The 22,759-nt window shown below is 52.9% G+C and overlaps 1 protein-coding gene across 2 annotated transcripts in view; it reads right to left on the bottom strand.

The window, feature by feature from the left end:
• Wnt7a (Wnt family member 7A) overlaps nucleotides 1-22,759 on the bottom strand; it is a 50,389-nt gene that overhangs the window by 19,185 nt on the left and 8,445 nt on the right. Inside the window, exon 3 of one of the 2 annotated variants that reach the window (XM_075983483.1) lies at nucleotides 13,874-14,145. In XM_075983483.1, the coding sequence (XP_075839598.1) occupies nucleotides 13,874-14,145 (272 nt within the window). The remainder of the gene's footprint in view (nucleotides 1-13,873; nucleotides 14,146-22,759) is intronic. The other variant, XM_075983484.1, reaches the window with a different exon arrangement.

Genomic DNA, 22,759 nt, shown 5'->3' with positions numbered 1-22,759 from the left:
GCCTGCTTACAACAGGGGCCCAGGGACTCTGCTCACCTGCACTGAGCTGCAAGGCTTGACCAGGAAAAGGTGTAAATAGTGAAGGTCTTGCAGGAATAAGGTGTGTGTAACTTGTTAGTCATTGTGACTTCAGCATACCAGCGCTGCCATCTAAACACCATGCATGTACACACACAATAGAGGGCTAAGAAACAGGTATACAGCGGACGGACCCAGTGTGGCTTGCCAATGCGGATGACAGGGCTACCTCCTGCATGCCACTCATTCAGTGCCTCAGTTTCCTCCTGTGGCAGGATAACAACAGGCCCTCTCTTGTGAGGTGAGAGTAGTTGTGAGACGCATTTGGAATGGGACAAGCGCGTGCGCACACACACACACACACACACACAGTATGTCCAGTCTTGAGAGGGGCACATGGTACAGCACAGTGAGCAGCTGAAGCTGGCATTGCCCACAGCCAGTGCCCAGGTCTTGCTGTCTTTAGGGCTCTGGTTCTCAGGAGACACCCCCTCCCCACCAGTGGCTTGCTATATTCCCCCATCTGCACCCCACCATCCATGCAGTGGGCAGGGGACTTCATTCCGTGGGGAGCAGGAAAAGCCTTCCTATGGCATGGTGGACACTCGCATCCTTAGCCACCTCCCTTGGTTGGGATGTACCCTGCAGGTGAGTCCCCTTGGCTAGGCAGAAAGTCCTCTTCGGTATATTAGCACAGCTGAAGTTTCCTGCAAAGGACACAGCTGTCCAGGATTAGCAGAAGTGACAGCTTGGCTTCTAGGAGCCAGTCCTACCTTCCCTGCAGGCCCATGCCATGCCTCTCGGCCCTCTCCATCCCCTTCTGCTGCCCTCCCCTTCACTTACTTGATAACACCCTGAGTTCTAGTCCCCCTCCTGGGGGACAAAGAAGGCAATTGTGTGCCCAGTGAGGCCATTTTGACTTGGTCTCACTGTGGCGTAACTGAGCCCCAGCTTTGCCTCACTACGCTGCCCCTCCCTTCTGGTTACTTTCCAGTAAGCTCTTGCCAGGACCAGCCACGTGGGGGATTCTTTCTGGGGGAAATCACATGGCTGGTCCTGAAAGCCAGGAAGGTGGCCGGCTTTATGGAGGCCTTCCTCAACTTTGCTATTAATGTTAGTTCTAAATACCCTATGCTCTCCAGTGTCTAGGGGACTTCCTGTACCAGGGAAGTCATGAGCTAACTATGAGCCACACGTGGACACCGAGTACTGGGTTTTCCTCATACTCATTTGCAGTTTGCTCAAACAGTCATGCGTGACTTAAGGAAACCGTTCAACAATGTCACCATAAACACTTTCAGTCCATCTGAGCACTCTATGAGGTGAGCCCGTTTCCCAGACGGAAAGAGTAGGTGCAGGGAAGCGAAGTGACAGGCTAAGGATACCCAGGCCAGAAGCAGCAAGGCCAGGTCCAGCCTGAAGCACAGTAGCACACACTGAGTAGGGATAAGACCAGCACTCCCAAGCCCACAGCCTGCACTAGCCCTTGGATCGCACCTCCCCAAGACACCAAGGCTATGCCAGGCTGGGCTCTGGAGACACTGGGCTGAAGCTCACGCTTGCCTGGAAGAACAAGAAGGACCCTGCAGGTGAGGGCTCAGGGCTCCAAACTTGCCCTCTGCCCAGCACAAGCCCAGAGCTGTGAAGGCCAAAAACTGCTTTAAAAGACATCAGTGCATAAAAACCTCTAAATCAGCTGTTTCCTTTGGCCCCCCAGTGTCTTATTCTAGGTGGAAGACAATGCCCGGAGCCCCACAACTAGAGCAAGACAGGACACAGGGCCTGAATGACTGACCTTCAGTTCATAGCTGGCTAGAAAGTGGGAACTTGGGGGCTGACAACCAAAGCTTCTAAATGGCTTCAGAAGGTTCCAGAATTTTTGGATAATATTGTGGAACCACTCATGGGAGGTCAGGATTGAAAGAGGGCAGCCCCAGAACCCTAGTCTGGAGCCAGCTTGAGTTCAGACGCCTAGGGTAACCTGAGCGCTCTGTGTAGCCTTGGGCCATTTTACCTCTGCCCACGTCCACTTTCCCAAGTGGCAGACTTGGGACCAGGCTGGAGGTTAGCGGTTGTGGGGATTAAGTTGGGATTGCACTGTTGGTGCTGACATTAGACTTGCCTGTGTCCTCCCGGCAGAGAAGCTTGTGTCCGGCAGTATCAACCCCACCACTCCCCAACAAGAGCCTGTATGTTCTTCACCTGAGCTTGAACATGCCTTTTTCTATGGTGCTTCCTTCTGGGGCATGGCCTGCTGAGTGCCTGGGGGACAGTGGCAGCTGGCTAAAATCACCTTCTTCCTGGATGAATGGTCCAAGTTCCTTTGAGACTATGGTGTCCAGCCATTTTCTGAGCTATGCCTAGGTTGTCATGTCATCATAGAATTGAGTAGAGGAGGTGTTGGTAGCCCAGAGCAAAGTGACAGCTGGGGACCCATAGACATTGCCAGTCTCTCTGGGAAGACTGCCCTATTCGGTCACTGGTTTCCACTCCTCCCTTATCTCATCCTCTTTCCCTGGATACTGGTACTGGTTATCACTGTGGCATCAATGGCAGGAGCTGGCTATGTCATTGGATGAAGGGGAAAAACCATAGCCTGCATAAACACCCTCCACCCTGACCAGGGCCAGTCCCCTTCTGACCTGTCCTCAGTGGCTTTTCTAGTCCATGTCTAGCTCCCTCAGTATCAACAGCCTCATCTTCTTGCTGTGCTCTCTTCTCCACCATGGTCCCAGCCTCTGCCACAGCTTCTCATCCGGTCTGTTCTACCACAGGGCAGGGGCGCCTCAGCAGGGCTGCGTGCCAATCCCGGACTGCTTCTCTACCCGCGGACCCTCTGAAGAAGTCTCTTTATCCAGAATAGACCTACAATCCCTTCTCCCGGACCAATTCCTTCTCAGAGGCTGTACTCCTTGTCTGGGTACTAGGGCTGGGCAGAGGAACCAGACTCAGCCACCATGATAACCAAGCTTAAATAAATATATCATCACACAAGTTAACATCTACAACATGAGAGCCAGTAAGACATGAGGCCAGTTCAGGCCAGACTCAGAAGAAAAACATCCCAGTCTAGCTTATGTGAAGTCTCCAGAATGGTCAAACTTAGGGAAGCAGAGAGGAAAACGATATCATTAGGTTGGGACAGAAGTGGGATTCTATGTTGTGGTTTGTAGCTTCAATGGAGTGAGAGGAGGCTCTGGGTTGGGATGTTGGGACCAGGGCTGAAGATTTCAAGTTGCTGAAATCGGTGAAATTGATGGAGGCTCTGGCACAGGTGTGGGGATAGAGGCTCTGGCACAGGTGTGGGGATAGAGGCTCTGGTAGAGGTGTGGGGATGGAGGCTCTGGCACAGGTGTGGGATGGAGGCTCTGGTAGAGGTGTGGGGATGGAGGCTCTGGTAGAGGTGTGGGGATGGAGGCTCTGGTAGAGGTGTGGGATGGAGGCTCTGGCACAGGTGTGGGGATAGAGGCTCTGGCACAGGTGTGGGGATAGAGGCTCTGGTAGAGGTGTGGGGATGGAGGCTCTGGCACAGGTGTGGGATGGAGGCTCTGGTAGAGGTGTGGGGATGGAGGCTCTGGCACAGGTGTGGGATGGAGGCTCTGGCACAGGTGTGGGGATGGAGGCTCTGGCACAGGTGTGGGGATGGAGGCTCTGGTAGAGGTGTGGGATGGAGGCTCAGGCACAGGTGTGGGGATGGAGGCTCTGGCACAGGTGTGGGGATGGAGGCTCTGGCACAGGTGTGGGATGGAGGCTCTGGCACAGGTGTGGGATGGAGGCTCTGGCACAGGTGTGGGATGGAGGCTCTGGCACAGGTGTGGGGATGGAGGCTCTGGCACAGGTGTGGGGATGGAGGCTCGGGCACAGGTGTGGGATGGAGGCTCTGGCACAGGTGTGGGGATGGAGGCTCTGGCACAGGTGTGGGGATGGAGGCTCTGGTAGAGGTGTGGGATGGAGGCTCTGGTAGAGGTGTGGGATGGAGGCTCTGGTAGAGGTGTGGGGATGGAGGCTCTGGTAGAGGTGTGGGATGGAGGCTCTGGCACAGGTGTGGGATGGAGGCTCTGCACAGGTGTGGGGATGGAGGCTCTGGTAGAGGTGTGGGGATGGAGGCTCTGGTACAGGTGTGGGGATGGAGGCTCTGGTAGAGGTGTGGGATGGAGGCTCTGGTAGAGGTGTGGGGATGGAGGCTCTGGTAGAGGTGTGGGGATGGAGGCTCTGGTAGAGGTGTGGGGATGGAGGCTCTGGTAGAGGTGTGGGGATGGAGGCTCTGGCACAGGTGTGGGGATGGAGGCTCTGGTAGAGGTGTGGGATGGAGGCTCTGGCACAGGTGTGGGGATGGAGGCTCTGGTAGAGGTGTGGGGATGGAGGCTCTGGCACAGGTGTGGGGATGGAGGCTCTGGTAGAGGTGTGGGGATGGAGGCTCTGGCACAGGTGTGGGATGGAGGCTCTGGTAGAGGTGAGAGGATGAAGGCTCTGGCACAGGTGTGGGGATGGAGGCTCAGGCACAGGTGTGGGATGGAGGCTCTGGTAGAGGTGTGGGGATGGAGGCTCTGGCACAGGTGTGGGGATGGAGGCTCTGGTAGAGGTGTGGGGATGGAGGCTCTGGCACAAGTGTGGGGATGGAGGCTCTGGTAGAGGTGAGAGGATGAAGGCTCTGGCACAGGTGTGGAGATGGAGGCTCAGGCACAGGTGTGGGGATGGAGGCTCAGGCACAGGTGTGGGGATGGAGGCTCTGGCACAGGTGTGGGGATGGAGGCTCTGGCATAGGTGTAGGGATGGAGGCTCAGGCACAGGTGTGGGGATGGAGGCTCTGGCACAGGTGTGGGGATGGAGGCTCTGGCACAGGTGTGGGGATGGAGGCTCTGGCACAGGTGTGGGGATGGAGGCTCTGGCACACGTGCAGGGATGGAGGCTATGGTAGAGGTGTAGGGATGGAGGCTCTGGTAGAGGTGTGGGGATGGAGGCTCTGGTAGAGGTGTGGGGATGGAGGCTCTGGTAGAGGTGTGGGGATGGAGGCTCTGGCACAGGTGTGGGGATGGAGGCTCTGGTAGAGGTGTGGGATGGAGGCTCAGGCACAGGTGTGGGGATGGAGGCTCTGGCATAGGTGTGGGGATGGAGGCTCTGGCACAGGTGTGGGGATGGAGGCTCTGGCACAGGTGTGGGGATGGAGGCTCTGGTAGAGGTGTGGGATGGAGGCTCTGGCACAGGTGTGGGGATGGAGGCTCTGGTAGAGGTGTGGGGATGGAGGCTCTGGTAGAGGTGTGGGATGGAGGCTCTGGCACAGGTGTGGGGATGGAGGCTCTGGCACAGGTGTGGGGATGGAGGCTCTGGTAGAGGTGTGGGATGGAGGCTCTGGCACAGGTGTGGGGATGGAGGCTCTGGTAGAGGTGTGGGATGGAGGCTCTGGTAGAGGTGTGGGGATGGAGGCTCTGGCATAGGTGTGGGGATGGAGGCTCTGGCACAGGTGTGGGGATGGAGGCTTGGCACAGGTGTGGGGATGGAGGCTCTGGTAGAGGTGTGGGGATGGAGGCTCTGGTAGAGGTGTGGGATGGAGGCTCTGGTAGAGGTGTGGGGATGGAGGCTCTGGTAGAGGTGTGGGATGGAGGCTCTGGTAGAGGTGTGGGGATTGAGGCTCTGGTATAGGTGAGAGGATTAAGGCTCTGGTACAGGTGTGGGGATGGAAGCCCTGGCACAGTTTGGGGATAGAGGTCTTGGTATAGGTGTGGGAATGGAGGCTCTAGTACAGGTATAGGGATGGAGGCTCTGGAATAGGTCTGGGAATGGAGGTCCTGGTATAGGCATATGGATGGAGGCTCTGGTAGAGGTGTGGGGATGGAGGCTCTGGTAGAGGTGTGGGGATGGAGGCTCTGGTAGAGGTGTGGGGATGGAGGCTCTGGTAGAGGTGTGGGGATGGAGGCTCTGGTAGAGGTGTGGGGATGGAGGCTCAGGCACAGGTGTGGGGATGGAGGCTCTGGCATAGGTGTGGGGATGGAGGCTCTGGTAGAGGTGTGGGATGGAGGCTCTGCCACAGGTGTGGGGATGGAGGCTCTGGTACAGGTGTGGGGATGGAGGCTCAGGCACAGGTGTGGGGATGGAGGCTCTGGCATAGGTGTGGGGATGGAGGCTCTGGTACAGGTGTGGGGATGGAGGCTCTGGCACAGGTGTGGGGATGGAGGCTCTGGCATAGGTGTGGGGATGGAGGCTCTGGTACAGGTGTGGGGATGGAGGCTCTGGCACAGGTGTGGGGATGGAGGCTCTGGCACAGGTGTGGGGATGGAGGCTCTGGCACAGGTGTGGGGATGGAGGCTCTGGTAGAGGTGTGGGATGGAGGCTCTGGTAGAGGTGTGGGGATTCAGGCTCTGGTATAGGTGAGAGGATTAAGGCTCTGGTACAGGTGTGGGGATGGAAGCCCTGGCACAGTTTGGGGATAGAGGTCTTGGTATAGGTGTGGGAATGGAGGCTCTGGAATAGGTCTGGGAATGGAGGTGTGGGGATGGAGGCTCTGGTATAAGTGTGGTGATGGAGGCTCTGGTATAGATGTAGAAATGGACGTTTTGGCATAGGGATGATGATGTCTCTGGCACAAGTGAGATGATGTCTCCTGTGCAGATATGATGGAGGGCTCTGTACAAGTCTGATGGAGTCTGTGCACAGATGTGGTGATGTTTCATGATACTAATGGACTTTGAACTGCTTAATCATATAAATATATGTATAGTTGAAGTGGTAAATTTATATTAGGCACTTTAAAATAGATTAAAATTTTAATTAATTTTTAAAAGCAGTAACTTGTTGGATTAAAACAACTAGTTATAAAATGGATGGGCTTAAATGCTTAGGTTTTTTTTTTTTAGTCAGGGCTTTACTATATAGATCAGGCTGACCCTAAACTCAGTCTACCTGCCTCAGCCCTCTGAGTCCTGGCCTTACAGGCACATGCCACCATACCAGGAATTTAAATGCAAAACTTTTAGAAGTAAAGCACCCTAGGGGCCTAGGGTTCAAAGGGTTCTTAGCTAACCTTCAAAGACTTCCATCCCACAAGTTCCAGGCTGGCTGAGCTACAGTGAGATGGTATATACAATCAAACAGTAGCAACAATGGGCCCACTTTTGCTCTGTGAAAGGCCCTGTCATAGAGATAAAAAGACAAGCTGTAGACTGGGGAAAGACTTGTAAACCATGGACCTGACAAGAGCATCTGAATAGATGAATTAAAAATGTCCAAAACCAACAGTAAAAAGGCAAGCCAGACAGACATGTTCTGACTGTGCCCTCTGGGGTATACAGATAGCAGAAACACACAAGAAGAGGCGCTCACCTCATCAGCCACTGGAGGTGTGGCTAGAACCGCAGTGAGATACGGCACACACCCATCACAATGACAGAAATAAAAACCTGTGTTATCAGCAAGTGTGGGCACGGCTGTGGAGAAGCCAGGTCACTCACAGTTGGCTTATGGGAGTGGAAAATGGCAACACCAGTGCTGTAGCTTAACCTGGGATGTCCCCCAGAATCCCATGTAGTAAAGGGCTGGTTCCCAATAGGTCATGTAGGGGGTTTTCAAGTCATTGAAGGTAACCTCAAAGGGGAAAGTGAGACATAGTCCACCCCATCCCTGTCTGTCACCTTCCAGACATGAAGTGTGCAGCTTTGTTCCCTCATACATCCTACTGAGATGACCTGCCACCAACCCACAGCAACAGGACCAACCCATCGTGGGATGAACCCCCAACACCATGAGCCAAGGCAACTCTTCCCCTTTACGGTTCAGTAGTCTCGGCAGTTGTTATGCGAAGCTGACACCCCTCTGTAGGATGCTTTGCTGCTTTATCATAATGCTAAAATCTCAGCAACAGTATGTTGGCACTCCTGGCATTTAGTAGAGAGAACTAGACATGTACAGTCGTAGAAAAATCTGCACACACACATTCACCGCAGCTCTATTTATGACGGCCCAAGCTTGCCAACAAACCAGATGTCCTTCAGCGGGGGAACAGATAAACCAAGTGTGCTGCCTCTGAGCTGTGGACTGTCACGTGGCTGCTGAGAGGCAAGAGCTACTGTGCAAACAGCAACTTGAATGAGTCTAGGAGATAACACTGAGCAGGAAGGGATTCTAGCAGGGCAGTGGTGGCACACACCTTTCATCCCTGCCCTCGACAGGCAGAGGCAGGTGGATCTCTGTGAGTCTCAGGCCAGCCTGGTCTACAAAGTGAGTTCCAGGACAGCCAGAATGGTTACAGAGAAAACCTGTCTCAGAAAAAAAAAAAAAAGGATTCTCTAGGCTGCACACTTCAGCACTCCTATACAACCTTCCAACATGACAAAATTATAAACATAGGAGGGGGATTAGTGGTGTGTGCCAACTGGGTGTCCCGAGGGAGGGAATGTGGCACACAGCCCTCAGGCTCTGTATCTCTATGGTATCAATGCCAGAGTCCGGGGGTAACAACATCCTACAGTTCCATGGCTGCCACTATGGGGGAACTGAACAGCGGGTTCTTAGAGTCTGTGTTCTTCCTGCTTCATGTGAGCCCATAGTTACCATGGCATGAGCTTCATTCAGAATACACAAAACAGTTAAATTCAAAATTGACATAAAGAAAGAAGACATCTAATTGTGTCTCATAAAACATTTAGAACACATATAAAATTGATTTTTTTTTATCTTGAATCCAAATTTAACTGGGAATCTTCAATGACACCTGGCATCCTACTCCCCAGACACTTCCAGGAAAGAGAAGAAACTTGCCATTCATTCATGCACTCTATAAACCCTTCTTGAACCCCACTGTGTGCGGGGCACCATTCCAGGCATAGAGGATTCAGCTGTCCTGCCCCCTCCTTGTGGTGGGAGGTGATGGGCCATAAAGACATGAAGGGCGGGGCAAAGAGAATAAATTCAAGGGGCAGGTTGCCTTAAAAATTAAAAGCAGAGGCCCGTCGCCCAAAGGAACTCTGTTTCAAATCCCCACGCACAAAAAAAAAAAAAAAAAAAACAAAAGAAAAGAAAGAAAAAGATAAGTTTAAGGCCAGCTTAGGCTATATAGCAAAACTATGTCAAGAAAGAAAGAAAGAAAGAAAGAAAGAAAGAAAGAAAGAAAGAAAGAAAGAAAGAAAGAAAGAAAGGAGAGAGGGAGGGAAGGAGTGGGAAGGGAGGGAGGGAGGGAGGAAGCTGAGTGGTATACTGAGACTAGGTGGGCACTGGGGAGAGAAGACTTCCTTAGAAGCTGAACTTCACCCTGATGGGCAACTTGTGCAAAAGCCATGGGTAGGAACAAGATGCTTGGCCCAGGACTTCAGGACCACAGGCTAGTGAGCACAGGAGGGCAAGGGCAAAGCAAGAGCTCCGAGTCTTCTTCCACCCCACATCGGTCCTGGAAAAGCCTCCAAGACCCAAGGCCACCCTCCTTCAGATCCCTTGAGCCCAGGATGCAGGCCTTTCCTGCGGTTTGAAAGTGAGATTCCATGTCTGCCCTAAACATGGGGTGGGACTTATGAGCACAGTAGCCTGAGGGCTGCTAGCTGGTTTCCGGGGAGGTGGGGCCTGGCCACTTGGGCACTTGACATGCCACACTGTCCACTCTCTCTGGTCAAGTATGCAAGTGGCTTCCAGCAGCAACCAAGTGGAGCAAGTCTTATCTGGGCCTCACCCTTGCTGCCAGGGGCTGGGTCCCTGTTGTCCCCTGATACACTGGCCTCCCTGCAGCCATGCCCGGAGTAGAAAGCCAGCCCCCAGGAGCACCCAGACCAGACAGGGCAGGGCAGGAAGGGACAAGACCAACACCCCTTGTGAGCAAGAGGTGACTCCACACTCAGGTGGAATTCCATCCCCCTTAGCTCACCTCCCTGGAGCAAGGCACATTCCAGCAGGGCTGGCCTGTCCCAGTGGGGGGCCCTGTCCTCAGGCTGCCGGTCCTGGTCTCAACCCTCACTGCAGACAGGGGCTATTGACAGTCCATCCTTCCCCAGGACCCTCCAGAGCTCCCCAGCACACTTCACCTTCCACAGCCTCTACAGCTTGGAGGAAGATACAATGTCACTGTGAGGACTTAGAGTTGGAGGAAGATACAATGTCATTGCATCTTAGAGGACTTAGAGATAATGTTGCCAGGCCAAGAAACAGCAGAAGCCACTGTCAGATGCAGACTAGGGGAAAAGTTTCCTGTGCAGTGCGGGTCCCAGGTTGTCCGTGTTCTGGTCACCTCCCTTCCAGCACCTCCCTCCCCAGAACCCTCCTGGTCTTTGTTTAACTCTGCCATTCACCCCTCAGAGGCTTGGCATTCTTAGCAGTTCCTGCTGCCCAGTCTCTCCAGTGGTTCCGGGCCTGCTCCACAGAAGGTGCCAGAACCCTCGGGAGTCACCAGTTCTACATCTCCAAGCGCCCTCCTGTGCTCTTCAACACCTGTCTCCTCTACCTAACTTAGTGAGGAGCACACGCCCAATCATTGCCCAATGGCTGCTTATTATACTTCCCCAACTCCTGGATGTCGGCACCCGCTACCTCTCAGGCCTTTTGTAGCTCTCCATTCCGTGCCAGGGAAGGACAGGAATCCACCCAAAGCTCACCCCATCACACCGCTTCTGGCTACTTCTGACACTGGATTGATTTCAACCTCCTCAGCAACCTCACTACCTGTTCCCAGCCTCAGACCATGGAGCCCCTACTGCTCTTTTAGGATTTAACAACTGCCTTCTCCTTTTTCTCAATGCTGGGGATTGATTGGAGGGCATCATGAATGCAGGCACTCCACCCCTGAGTCCCATGCCTGCTTATGCTAACTGCCCTCTTCCTGGAATCCTTCTGCTTCTCCTTCAAGGCCTGACTGAAGATCCTTGTCTCCCATAGGAAACTGCACTGTTGCTGTGTTTTCTGAACCACCTTTCTCCCCGACATTCAGCCATGAGTCAAAGGTTTGGCCCTTTTATCTGAATCACACTAGCCTGAGGACACGGGCCATGGAGTAATTAATTCATCTCACTGCCACCCAAGGGATGGGAAAGAGATAATTCAAGGACACAGAGATTGCCATGAGTATTTAATGACCATTCTCCAGACGTCTCTCTCCCTCTAGTGTCCTATGATTTGAACCACTAACCAGAATGAGAGAGTCTAGAACTCCATCAGCCTGAGCAGAGTGGCCTGTGACATCTGTCTAGAAGAGGGATTTCAATTCCCAGGCCCCTTCCCCAGGAGCATCTACAGTCTTGGGCCTGCCTTTCTGTGGCTACCCCTGCCATGGCAGAGGCTAAACACATTGGTCTGCCATGCCCTGGCCACCATGGCCTGGGTCTTGAGTCCACTGGAATCACACTGGTCCTCATCCTTTGCAGGGTACACAGTAGGTGTTCCTGTAGCAATGGCCCCTCATTAGCCTGCAGGAGGCATGGATGACCTTTCTCCTGGCTCTCCTGCCCCTGCTTTCCTCTCACACCAACTGCTGAGGTGCTCCAGAGCCTGTGGTCAGGTTGAGTCTTGACTCTGCGAGGCACTGAGTGATCAACAAGACCACGATCCTTCTCAAGTGTCCTGACCCATCTCCATCCACTGCTGTGGGCCTTTCCCCACTAGCCGTGTGGAGTCCAGTGCAGCCTGGTGTATGCTGGGGAGTCCTGGGGAAGGGTGTGCTTTACAACTAATAATATCCTTGAGATCCAGACCTAGGCCAGGGTCCCCATCTAACTCTCATACTCAGGATGGCACATGGTCCCTAGATGAACTGCTCTTGTGGGGAGACACCCAAAGGTCCTGTGGTAGTTTGAATCACGGTGGCCCCCAGAGGCTCAAATATTTGATGCTTAGTCACCAGGAAGTAGCACTATTTGAAAGGATTAGATGGATTAGGAAGTATGGCTTTGTTAGACAAAATGTGTCACTGGGTGTGGGGGGGTGGAGGCGTTGAGGTTTCAAAAGCCTATGCCAGGCCCAATCTCTCTCTCTCTCTCTCTCTCTCTCTCTCTCTCTCTCTCTGTCTCTCTCTCTCTCTCTCTCTCTCTCTCTCTGTCTCTCTGCCTATAGACAGTGATGTAGCTTTCAGCTACTGCTCCAGAGTGATATGTGCCACCATGCACCCTGCCACGATGACAAAGGACTCTGAAGCTGTAAGCCAGCCCCCAGTTAAATGCTTTCTTTCATAAGAGTTGCCTTAGTCATGGTGTCTCTTTTCAGCACGAGAACGGTGACTAAGAAAGGCCCTCACCATCAAGCGAGAAAAATCCCTCCTTCTGTGCTCCTCACACCTCAGGCAGGCCCCTTTTGCCAAGACCTCTGCCCCTTTCTGCTCTGAAGCCAACGTGCCTCTACCTAGTTGCTCAGGCCCTGATCCATGTGTCCATGTGCATCATGTCTGTCTCCAGGGTAAGGGGCACCCCAAGGCTGGCCTGAGTGAGGAAGCTATGGAACAAAGCTGCATCCCAGCTGGGAGTTGGGGTTCACTGTGACACATGGGCTAGCCTCATGTGTTACCTCAGCATAGGCCAAACAGGTATCTGGGGTGAGGAGATAAAGAAGGGAATTTCCAAGGAATGAAAGCTTCAGGAAGGGGCAGTACCTGTGACCTCTGATGTCCCCCTAGGACTTTGCGACCATGGAAAGGATGGAACAGCTGAGACCCCCACAGAATGACTGGTCTGGACAAGATGGTCCCTGGGGGCCACCTGATTTACTTGGATATCATTCTGGGGAAGAGCAGGTTTCTTTTACATATCAAGGCTGATCAGCGGCTGTGACACACAGCATGTGGCCAGAGGGACACAAGAAAGGGACACCCTTCTGGACACAGGTTTGTCTATGCCTTCATGGTTTGTAGGCCTCCAATCACACTCCTCACTGCGTCCCTCTGCTCATGTGGGCAACATGGGCTCATGCCTTCCTGGCTGAGCACTAAGGATGCTGGGTCAGATCTCAGATCCTCCATCCTCTCCTCAACCCTGGCAGGACAGCAATGACAGAGCCTGACTGAGCAAAGGGGACCCTGTCACCGTCTCAGCCACCGCAGCCATGTACACAACTGTTCAGAGAAGGTGAACACTGTGTCCAGACATGCCTGGCTCCAGTGCTGGGGGACCCTTCCTGCCTGTGTCTCAGTTTCTTCACCAGGAACAGTATGTTACAGATGACACAACCTCCTGGGGCTACTTCACCACAGCTCTGTGTCTGTGTCCGCCCTGCCTCACAGATACCTCCATGGAGCAAAGCATAGACCCCTTCCCACCTCTAATCCTTCACAGGCCTTCAGGAGCCCACCCCAGCCTCAGGCCTTAACCAGGGGCACTGCCCTCTCAGGTAGCAGTGACCGGGGCATCCCTCAGTGCCTGGTCAGGCTGCTGATGTGCGAATACTTCTGGGATGGGATTCCCAGCCTGTATTGGTGCCTTTCTGCATTTCAACAGCCATGGCTGGTCCTACATGAGCAGCCTCCCTCTGTTATCCCCAACTCGTGGCTCTTTGCTTTGCCCTCTGGATCTTCGGGCCTATCTGCTTCCCTTCATGGTCTGGGCATCCAGCTCCCCTCCCTTCCCAGCCGGTCTGCTGAAAACAGGAGGAATCCTGCCCCACTCTTCTAGGATTGGCTTAGGTCTTGGTTTAGGCGGACAGGAAAAGGATAGCTACTCTGAAAGCTGGTCCCTGTGCATGCCTCCATCAACTGCCTCAGTCCTTCCCCAGAGTCCGTTTATACAGCTGACAGTGAAACCCTAGAGAACTTATCACCTCCCTCTTACCTCCTTGCTGGGAAGCAGCCATTTTGGTTTTTGCATTCAGCCAATAAGCTTCATGCTTACACTCGAAGCTAGGTGCAGAGCTGGGCTTTCCCAGACACCACCCCTGTCACTGCAGTGCCTTCCCTGCTGCCTACCTTCCGGCCTGCCTCGTTATTGTGTAAGTTCATGAGGGTACGGGCATTCTGCTTGATCTCCCGGGCATCCACGAAGACCTTGGCGAAGCCGATGCCGTAGCGGATGTCGGCAGAGCAGCCACCCCACTTCCAGCCCTCGTCCCGATGGTACTGGCCTTGCTTCTCCTTGTCGCAGCCACAGTCGCTCAGGTTGCCCTGGGTGCAGGCAGCTGTGATGGCATGGGCCACACCCGCAGCAATAATTGCATAGGTGAAGGCAGCCTCCCGGCTCCCTGGGGGCAGAAGAGCGGAAAGAGCTTTGTAAGAGCTGATCTGGGAGACGCTCCAGTAAAGGCATCTAGGGAGAAGGTGGGATCCGGCCCAGGGGAGAGGCTGAGCACAGTGCAGTGGCTCCCCAAGAGTCACCCAGATGTCTCATGTTGACTGTGAAGAGAACTTCTTAGGTGGTGATAATGCCTGGGACCCCAGTCAAGTACACACTCACTCTCCTGCAATCCCTGAACCCCAGCAAAGCTGGATTTTGTGTGTGTGTGTGTGTGTGTGTGTGTGTGTGTGTGTGTGTGTGTGTGAGAGAGAGAGAGAGAGAGAGAGAGAGAGAGAGAGAGAGAGAGATCTTCTATCCCATTTCTATCCCCTGCCTCTCCCAGTACACCTGACAGAATCTTGTCACCTGTGCATGTGTTCACATCACAGAAAAGTGACATTTATGGAACACTGGTAGAGTGCACAGGTTGAAAGCTGAAGCTGGGGACATTAATCCCCGCCCCTGTGCCTTGACTAGTAATCACCACCCCTGCCCTGTGCCTTGGTCTCGGCAGCTGTGGCAGAGATTAGAAGCATCAAGGGCTCGTCTTCAAAGCTATAGCCAGTGCTCAGCAAGTGGCACCTCTGGAAACAGTATCTCTGGCTCTCCACTGATACTACTGTGACACACTGTTTCCTATATCTGTCCTCCACCCTCTCTGTGGCTGCCTTGTAGGAGTAGAAAGGTCTGGGCAACAAGATGCAGCCAACAGAAATACTGAGTGGGTGCAAGTGTCCTGCTGCCTCTTAGCCGCTTAGCTTCTCTGGACCTCAGTCTCCCCTTTGCCAAATAGGTTCAAGAGACATGTGCGCACTGCAGGGTGGAGGAGAATAGGATTTGCCCATGATGAGTCCTGAAGGAGCCCTGGGCGTTGAGCTCTTACAGCCTGGGGGAGTGAGAAAGAAGCTGAAACTGAGGAGGCGCATGGGTGGGAGAACACACCTCAGAAGAACGTGTTTTGGAGCTGAGGCAGAGATGCAGTGGGCTGCCAGGGAGACTGAGGAAGCAGGTGAGAAACATGCAAGTAGTTACCTTTGCCCTAGCATCCTGGCCTTCACCTGGGCTTCCCTCGAATCTGCTTCATGTACCACTTGTTCTACCTTCTCCCCACTGCTGCTTTGGTACCCTGCTTGGCTGGACAGAGCCAGTATTGCTCCCACTTTCAGGAAAGCGACCCACAGCACCCCTATCAAGTTAGGCTTATGTCTGGTTCACATCTTCCACTTACTGACTGCTATGGGATAGTCCCTCTTCTCCAAGACCTTGGTCTCTTCATCCATGAGCCTGGGATAATGCCAATGTCTACCCAGGAAGGGAATGCGAGGGCCACGTAAAATGCTGAGGCCAGAATCTGGCTTAACAAATATCTAAAAATGGGGTCCTCAGAGTGGAGCCCCTGTCTTTCTTCAAAATGGCAGCTCAGTGCTGTTGCTTGCAGAAGACACTTTGCGTACCTGCTGAGTTTCCCAGGATTATAGAGAGTTAAGGAGGAAGTGCCCTACCCCCAACCAGCTCACTCCAGAAAACAGACACGAGAAACAAAACTCTAGGGGGGTGTATTGCCAGCAATGTCAACCCCTCAAGGGCCTCGGAGAAAGGGACAGTCAGAGGCAATGGTGTTCCACTGCTTTCCAGCTGTGTGACCTCAGGTGAGGCAGCTGTCTCTCCGTGCCTAATCCCGCCCTTGTTAAAGAAGTGATAACAGCTCCCGCTTTCCTATGGAGGTTGTGGGGAACAGAAAACAATTACCAAGGTTTAAAGCTGGAGAAAGCGTCCCAAACTAGTCATTACAGCGTTTGTGGAGGACAGAACTGAAAGTGAAGGGGGTGGCTCTTCATTTCCTTGCGCTTACATTTGAAGAAACCGGAGCCAGCAGAGAAGTCTAACTCACCTGGGCCACCAGAGTGTAGCTGCACACCTGCCCTGGCTGCCTCACCTGAACGAGCGCTGTCCTGGGAGTAAATGACCTCAGAGCACAGAGGTGCTCCTTGCTGTCACTGCAGCAGGTGGAAAGAATGATGTTCCCTTAGCCAGACCAGAAGTGCCATATGCAAACTGAGGGGCGACTAGGAGCCTCGCCCTCAGCCTCGCCCTTCTCGGGCTTCTCCCTGCCCGGTGGAGCCCTGACACACCTATGCTTCTTGTGGTAACTTTGGGTGTCTGCCTGCCCCCCACTTGATTTCTTGAGTCTCCCAAGCCACAGCGTGATGTAGGTGATGAGAGTCAGTTACCTAAGACAATGGCTACAGAGGTGGCCATGGCCTCAGCTCACACATTCCCTGGGGTGAGGGGAGGGCAGTCAGGCTTCCAGTTTAAGGTGTACCTGACCAGCAAGGAGTCTGGTGCTGGACCATGCATGGCCTGACCTCCCTGACAAGTTGGCCCTTAGCACCCACTGCTCTGAGAAGCAAGGAGGGACAGCTCCCCTCGCATAGTACCATGCTCCCTGGTCAGGTGCTGTCTAAACCATGTCCAGTTCTCACAACTGGTGACCTCTGCAAGCACCAAGCGTGCACACGGTGCACATACATACATGCAGGCCAAACACGGATACGCATAAAATAAAATAAAGTAAAATAAACAAAAAAATGGCCCCTCAAGTGAGCTGGTGACAGTGCCCCACTTTGCAAATGAAGAGAGTGAGGCTTTATAAGGTCTGACCAGGCAGAGGTGGAGCCCATGGCGAACAGGCTGCATGCCTCTCAGCCTGTCCTGTCTACCACAACCAGGGAGCCAGCACAGTCATTCCCAGACTCTGCAGACTCACGGGGACAAGGGTAGACAATAAGTAACATTTGTGGTTCACCTACTTGGTGTCAAACCCACACTTGGCTCTTTGGGGTATTTCGCAGCAGCCCCAATGTAAGACACCATCCAATTTTACTGATAAACAGAGGCTTTGAGAAGAAAAGCAATTGCCTAAAGTTTTCTACCTAGACTAGGGTCAGAACTGAGAGTCAAGGTCTTTGTTGGGCATCATTGTTCCTCAGTCCTGCCTTGCTACCCTGCCTTGTCACTACATCTGAAAGCCATGGTTAGAGAGGAGAGGCATCAGATCTTCCCAGAATGCATTGCTTCTGTCAAGAGACAGCATTGGGTTATCAGTTAATACTTGCCAGTTAATACAGTTGATACAGGTCAGGTCCTGGTACCCTGAGAAGGAAATGGGGTGATGGCAGATCTAGTAGGGAAGGGTCCTGGAATCTCTTGGTCACCCTGCTGCTCTACCCACACAAACTTCCTTCCCTGGATTGGGACTGAAGAGCTGAGGCCCACAGAAACATTCCGATGTCACAGGCACAAGTACAGCCGGAAGCAAATTGAGAGGTCACATAGTGTCCCCATTCATGACCTGGGCCATTCCTCAATCCTGATGGTCCACACTCTTCCCAGCACAGCCTGGAAAGCCTTCACTGGGACGCTTACTGAGTGCATCTCGCAGTACTTGCAGGGAATCTGCAGGTAAGTTCTAAGTGGTTCCTTCAGCTCCCACAGACAGATGTGGTGGACGAGGCTTGATGACACTGCATTCATGCAGTATGTGCCAAGACCTCAGAAATGGGCTGCTGGCTGGGCTGTGTCCTGAACACCTTGCTGATCAACAGATCGAGGCAACCAACTTGTGAGGGGCAGGCTGACTTGGTCACCTCTTCACAGAAGCCCAGGCACAAGAGCTGACCTGATCTGACCTAAAGGTGGACTCTAGAATATGACCCACTTTCCTGCAACTCTTGGCTCTTTTTCCAGCCCACCTCTCCACCAGATCTGACACATGTTTGTGAACAGCTACCAGCTTGGTGATGAGGAGTCTACACTAAACTATCAGGGGCAAAAGGAAGGTCTTCATTTAAAATCTGGCCTCTGTCACCTAGGCCAGGAAGCACATCCTGAGCACCTGACGTGCACTAAGCATGGTGCTGCAGGTCGGACGCTGTGGGATTCAGGTGTGGCTTTGCTTTTGCAGGAAGGCAGATGGCAAGATAGGGTCGCTGCATTAGCTGAGGACTCCGAAGACACGGAACAGTGCAGTGGTGAGACTGGGGTGTCAGGGTTTGAAGGGTCTGTGAGAGTGAAGTCTCCAGGACAGGGGCACCCAGATCAATGTCCCTGTCCAGTATGGGCCAGGTAAGACAGGGATATTGATGTGAAGGGAAACTGAGTAGGGATCTGGATCCCAGATCTGAGTCCCAGGATCCTGTCTTGGGCAGAGCCATCTCCTGTTCCTAGAGTCAAAGAACAGATTCCCAGAGCCACAGATAGAAGGATGACCTGTCTGAGGTCACCTGGGACTCCAGAGACTAGACTGGAACCAGTCCCCAGGCCCCCAGATCTCCAGGTCCCCAGTGAGGAATCCCCTCCCTCCACCTTACCCTCAACTCCCATCAGTCACATATCAGAACTTTCTACACAGAAGCCCAGGGAACCAATGCCAGGTGTCTTCAGCTCAGTCTGCGTGACAGGACACTTGCTATCCACTGTGCCTCAGCCAGTGGGATGACTCCAACCCTACACCCTGCATCCCTGAGCCTCACCCTTCTCATCTGCGAACTGAGAACCCGGGAAGCCACTACCAGGTTGCCCTGTAGACAAGAGGCGCTCCTCTGGAGCTTCTAGAGAAATCTCATCAAGGGGGAGGAGGGCAAGTGTTAGTACTGAGGTGAAGCCAGAGACTGGTCGACGCCCTCTGTGTTCAGCTCCAGAGCAGTCCCACGGGGACAGAGGAAATGAGCCCTTGTCCAAGCTGGCCCCAAAGATTCCATCCTCCGCCCTTTGCGAATGCTGCCCGTGGTTTGCACCGGAATATTATCTGGGTGTATTTACGGTATCTGACTGGAAACCACAGTGTGCATTGCAGGGTTTTTTTTTCTCTTTTGCTATTTAAAGCCAATGGGTCAGAGAGTGAGCAGCCCACAGTGACACCAGCAGAAACAAGCGATGATTGGGAAAACAGACAAATGGACAAAGGTTGCTCTCACCAGGCTGGTGTGGTAGCCACTCACAGCCCAGCACTCTGCCACACAGGAGTTAGGAAGCACTCGGGGCATAACCAGGAGAGTTAAGGGTTAGGATCATGTGTGGGGGTTGAGTTAGATGAGGAGACAGGAGACAGAAATGGGGAAAGGCAGGTGCCATTCACCCCACTCTAACTGCTGTCCTGCCTCAGCTCTGTCTGTGGGTCCCTCTTCTCACAGAGCCAAACCACAGCACACTGCTGACTGTCCCCCAAGGGTCACCATCCGTTTGTTATGACTTTCTTAAGCTTAGAAAGTCCCTTTCTGCTCCTCTGTGAGGCAGAAATCATGGGTCCCTGCTTCCCTGCTCCTCAGCAGGGTCAGATGCTGGGCAAGTTAACCTGCCTCTTGGGCCTTGGGGTCTTCATTTCTAGAATAGAAATCATGAATAATCTTTCTGGAAAGGAGGCCTGGCCCACACCTGGCAGGGATCAGCAAACAGCAGCTCAAAGTAGACATTGTTAACCATCAAGTTAACAACATGGTATCTACCATGATGTGGCTGCAAATGTCTCCACTTCTGAGGTTCCTGATGTCCCCTCTCTGCGTTGATGGCCAGCACCTTATCCATCTGCATATTATACTGACTTGAGTTTTCTTTCTCTCCCCTTGAAATTGTGGGGATCTAGATTATTGACCTACGGAGTCTCTGGGTTGAATGAATGACTGTGTGAAAGGGACTGTGTGTGCAAGGGAGTGCGCGTGTGCATGAGTGTTTGTGTGAGTGTGTGTGTGTGTGTGTGTGTGCACCGGACTGTCTTCCATGGAGAAGCTGGAAAGACCATGTAACAAAAAGCTCATCTCAAAGAATAATGTCAGGAGAGCGAAAATCCAGGATGAACTGAGGCTTGCAAAAAAAAAAAAACGCAAACGAGACAAAAAGCCCTTTGTTGGCTGTGTTCTAAGCGAGAATGGGGGAAGAAAAGAGCTTTTGCTTGGGCAAGATGGTGCATTGTTAAGAAAGGCAGAGGGAAAGTGGAGCTGGCCGCCCCTCACTCTATCTTTCTCCCTGGAAAGGACTTCCCATCCATCCTGCCAAGCAGCTGAACGCTGCTCCACTTTTCCAAGCCGTGGGTAAAAAGACAGTGCATTTGGGGGATTTTAGGGGTCCTCGTGCAAGGGATATGGACCCAGATAGTCCTCTAGAATAGAGGAGAGAAAGGCTTAAATGCCTGCCCCAGAGAGAAAGGTAATGCATCAGAGTTTCCCTGGCCCTGACGGAGGCGGGTGGACCTGAGGCTGAATCCTAGGTCATGTGTGCCCATCCCTGGAAAAATTCTGCAGGAGGGTACCAAACCGGAGGCCATGAGCATTTGGAAAGGAATGTGGCACCCCCTGAGCACATGATGGAAACCACCATTTCTTTGTTGATAATGCTGGCGACGTAGCAAATTTCTGTGTGCACAAAGAATGTGATTATCATTCAACCTCCTGATCGAATCTCTTGGACAACTCCCTGCCTGAGCAAAACCTCTGGATGTGATGTGCAAAACCTTTCCATAGGAAATCTGGGAATGATGGAACATGCCTGTAACCCTAGCACTTGGGAGTGGGGAGAAGTTTAATTCCATCTTCAGCAACATAGTGTGTTTGAGGTCAGCCTGGGCTAAATGAGGCTATGTCTCAAAACAAACAAACAAACAAACAAACAAACACAGTCATCTGGGATTCTCCATTTCTTTCTGAAGCCTCTCTTCTGACCCTGCCCATCACTCCAGCATCCTGCTGGCCCATCCTTTCCAGAGTCTAGGACCCTGCACAAGTCACAATGCACTGCTGAGCCTTGCATCAGCCACATATCAGAACTTTCTACACAGAAGCCCAGGGAACCAATGCCAGGTGTCTTCAGCTCAGTCTGCGTGACAGGACACTTGCCATCCACTGTGCCTCAGCCAGTGGGATGACTCCGACCCTACACCCTGCATCCCTGAGCCTCACCCTTCTCATCTGCGAACTGAGAACCCGGGAAGCCACTACCAGGTTGCCCTGTAGACAAGAGACGCTCCTCCGGAGCTTCTAGGGAAATCTCATCAAGGGGGAGGAGAGCAAGTGTTAGTACTGAGGTTAGTACACACCTCTATGTGTCCTGCAGGCCAGCCCTACTTCAGGTGGTTCTGCGGGTGACACAGCCCTTCATGGAGCGCACGTCAATCCCAGCTTTATCTGTTCCCATCAGATGCTGGAAGATACAGGGACAGACCCGTGACTGACTAGTGTGTTGCTCACCAGTTTTTATTGTACAGAGATCCTGTCTGTGGGACAGGTGAGTGAGCATGGGGTGGGCAGGTAGGTAAGAAGGGATCTGAGCCCATAAACATTTAACAGCTGTGAATTTAACCAAACATGCTCCTCAGAAACTGTAAAACCTCATGGCTGTAGGCTTTGGGTCTGAGCTCTTTATCCTATACCATGCATTACCAGATATATGTCAGACATGTCTGTGAATTTCTACTGCCCTTGTGTGGAGACTCTGGCATCCAAATTTCCTAGGTGCCTTCTGGGAATTGCTGCAGAATGCTGACTGGGCAGACCTGATGGGTCCCAATCACACTGGATGCTAGCAGGCCCCTGTTCTGGACCCATAGAAAAGATGTTGGACCTGAGAGTGGATGACCTGAGTGTTGGCCCCAAATCACATTTTGAGTTCAGTTGCCTGTAAGGGTATCACAGAGTAGCCATTCCCAGTATACGGGCCTCTGCAGTGCTTTATCGTGGAACAGATGCTCAAGTTTTTAGGGCTTTTAGTATACTGGTAGACACATCAGCCCGGTCAGAGCAAAGAGTATTACAAGCTAAGTTCCCCCAATCACCAGCCATGAAACCAAACCCCTCCTGCACAGCATCTGCCAGTGATGGTCAGGGCCAGGCAGGGTATGGCGGGGACAAGTCTGCTGAGCAGAACTTGGACACAGCTGCTCTTGAGTGAGGCTACAATCGTCTTTCTTGGCTGGTCAATACTTATCCCCCTGGACGGCAAGGCAAAGGGAAGATGACGGAAGAGTGAGCGCACTGGATGGCTATTCGAATAGGCTTGCCTAATGGACACAAGGTCCTGGGTCCCACACTTGGCACTATAAACACAAAACAGCTGCCATGATAAGTGCCACGGCATCAAAGGACCCAAACAGATATGTGTGGCAAACAATGTTCAGTCTTATTTATTTGAAAATGAAATGCTTCATCTTCCCAGCAAGGAAAATAAAGCACTTATAAACTATGTGAGGGACTCCTGGACACGGTGTTCAGGGCTAGCTTGCGCTCCATGGCTCTAAGACACACATGGTGTTCAGGGCTAGCCTGCGCTCCATGGCTCTAAGGCACTGGGGTCATGCGGGGAAAGGAGTGGTCTTTGGGTACTCCATGAAAACCTACGATGTGCCAGGTTCTGGCCTCTACCAGGCCTGGGGGCCCTGGGAGAAGAAGGCAGTTTGGCAGACCCAAGTCCTAAGGAGCCTCAGGTTGGAAGAGATGACTAACTAGAGATGCGTTCTTCCACATGTCCACACGTGGTGAGTGCAATGAATACAGCAGCCCACTGGGCAGGGCCAGCTGTCTCAAAGGAGAGCTTCC

The sequence above is a fragment of the Microtus pennsylvanicus genome, chromosome 8 (genome assembly GCF_037038515.1).
Source record: "Microtus pennsylvanicus isolate mMicPen1 chromosome 8, mMicPen1.hap1, whole genome shotgun sequence".
In the NCBI taxonomy this organism is placed as follows: Eukaryota; Metazoa; Chordata; class Mammalia; order Rodentia; family Cricetidae; genus Microtus; species Microtus pennsylvanicus.
This window is presented reverse-complemented; position numbering and strand designations above follow the sequence as displayed.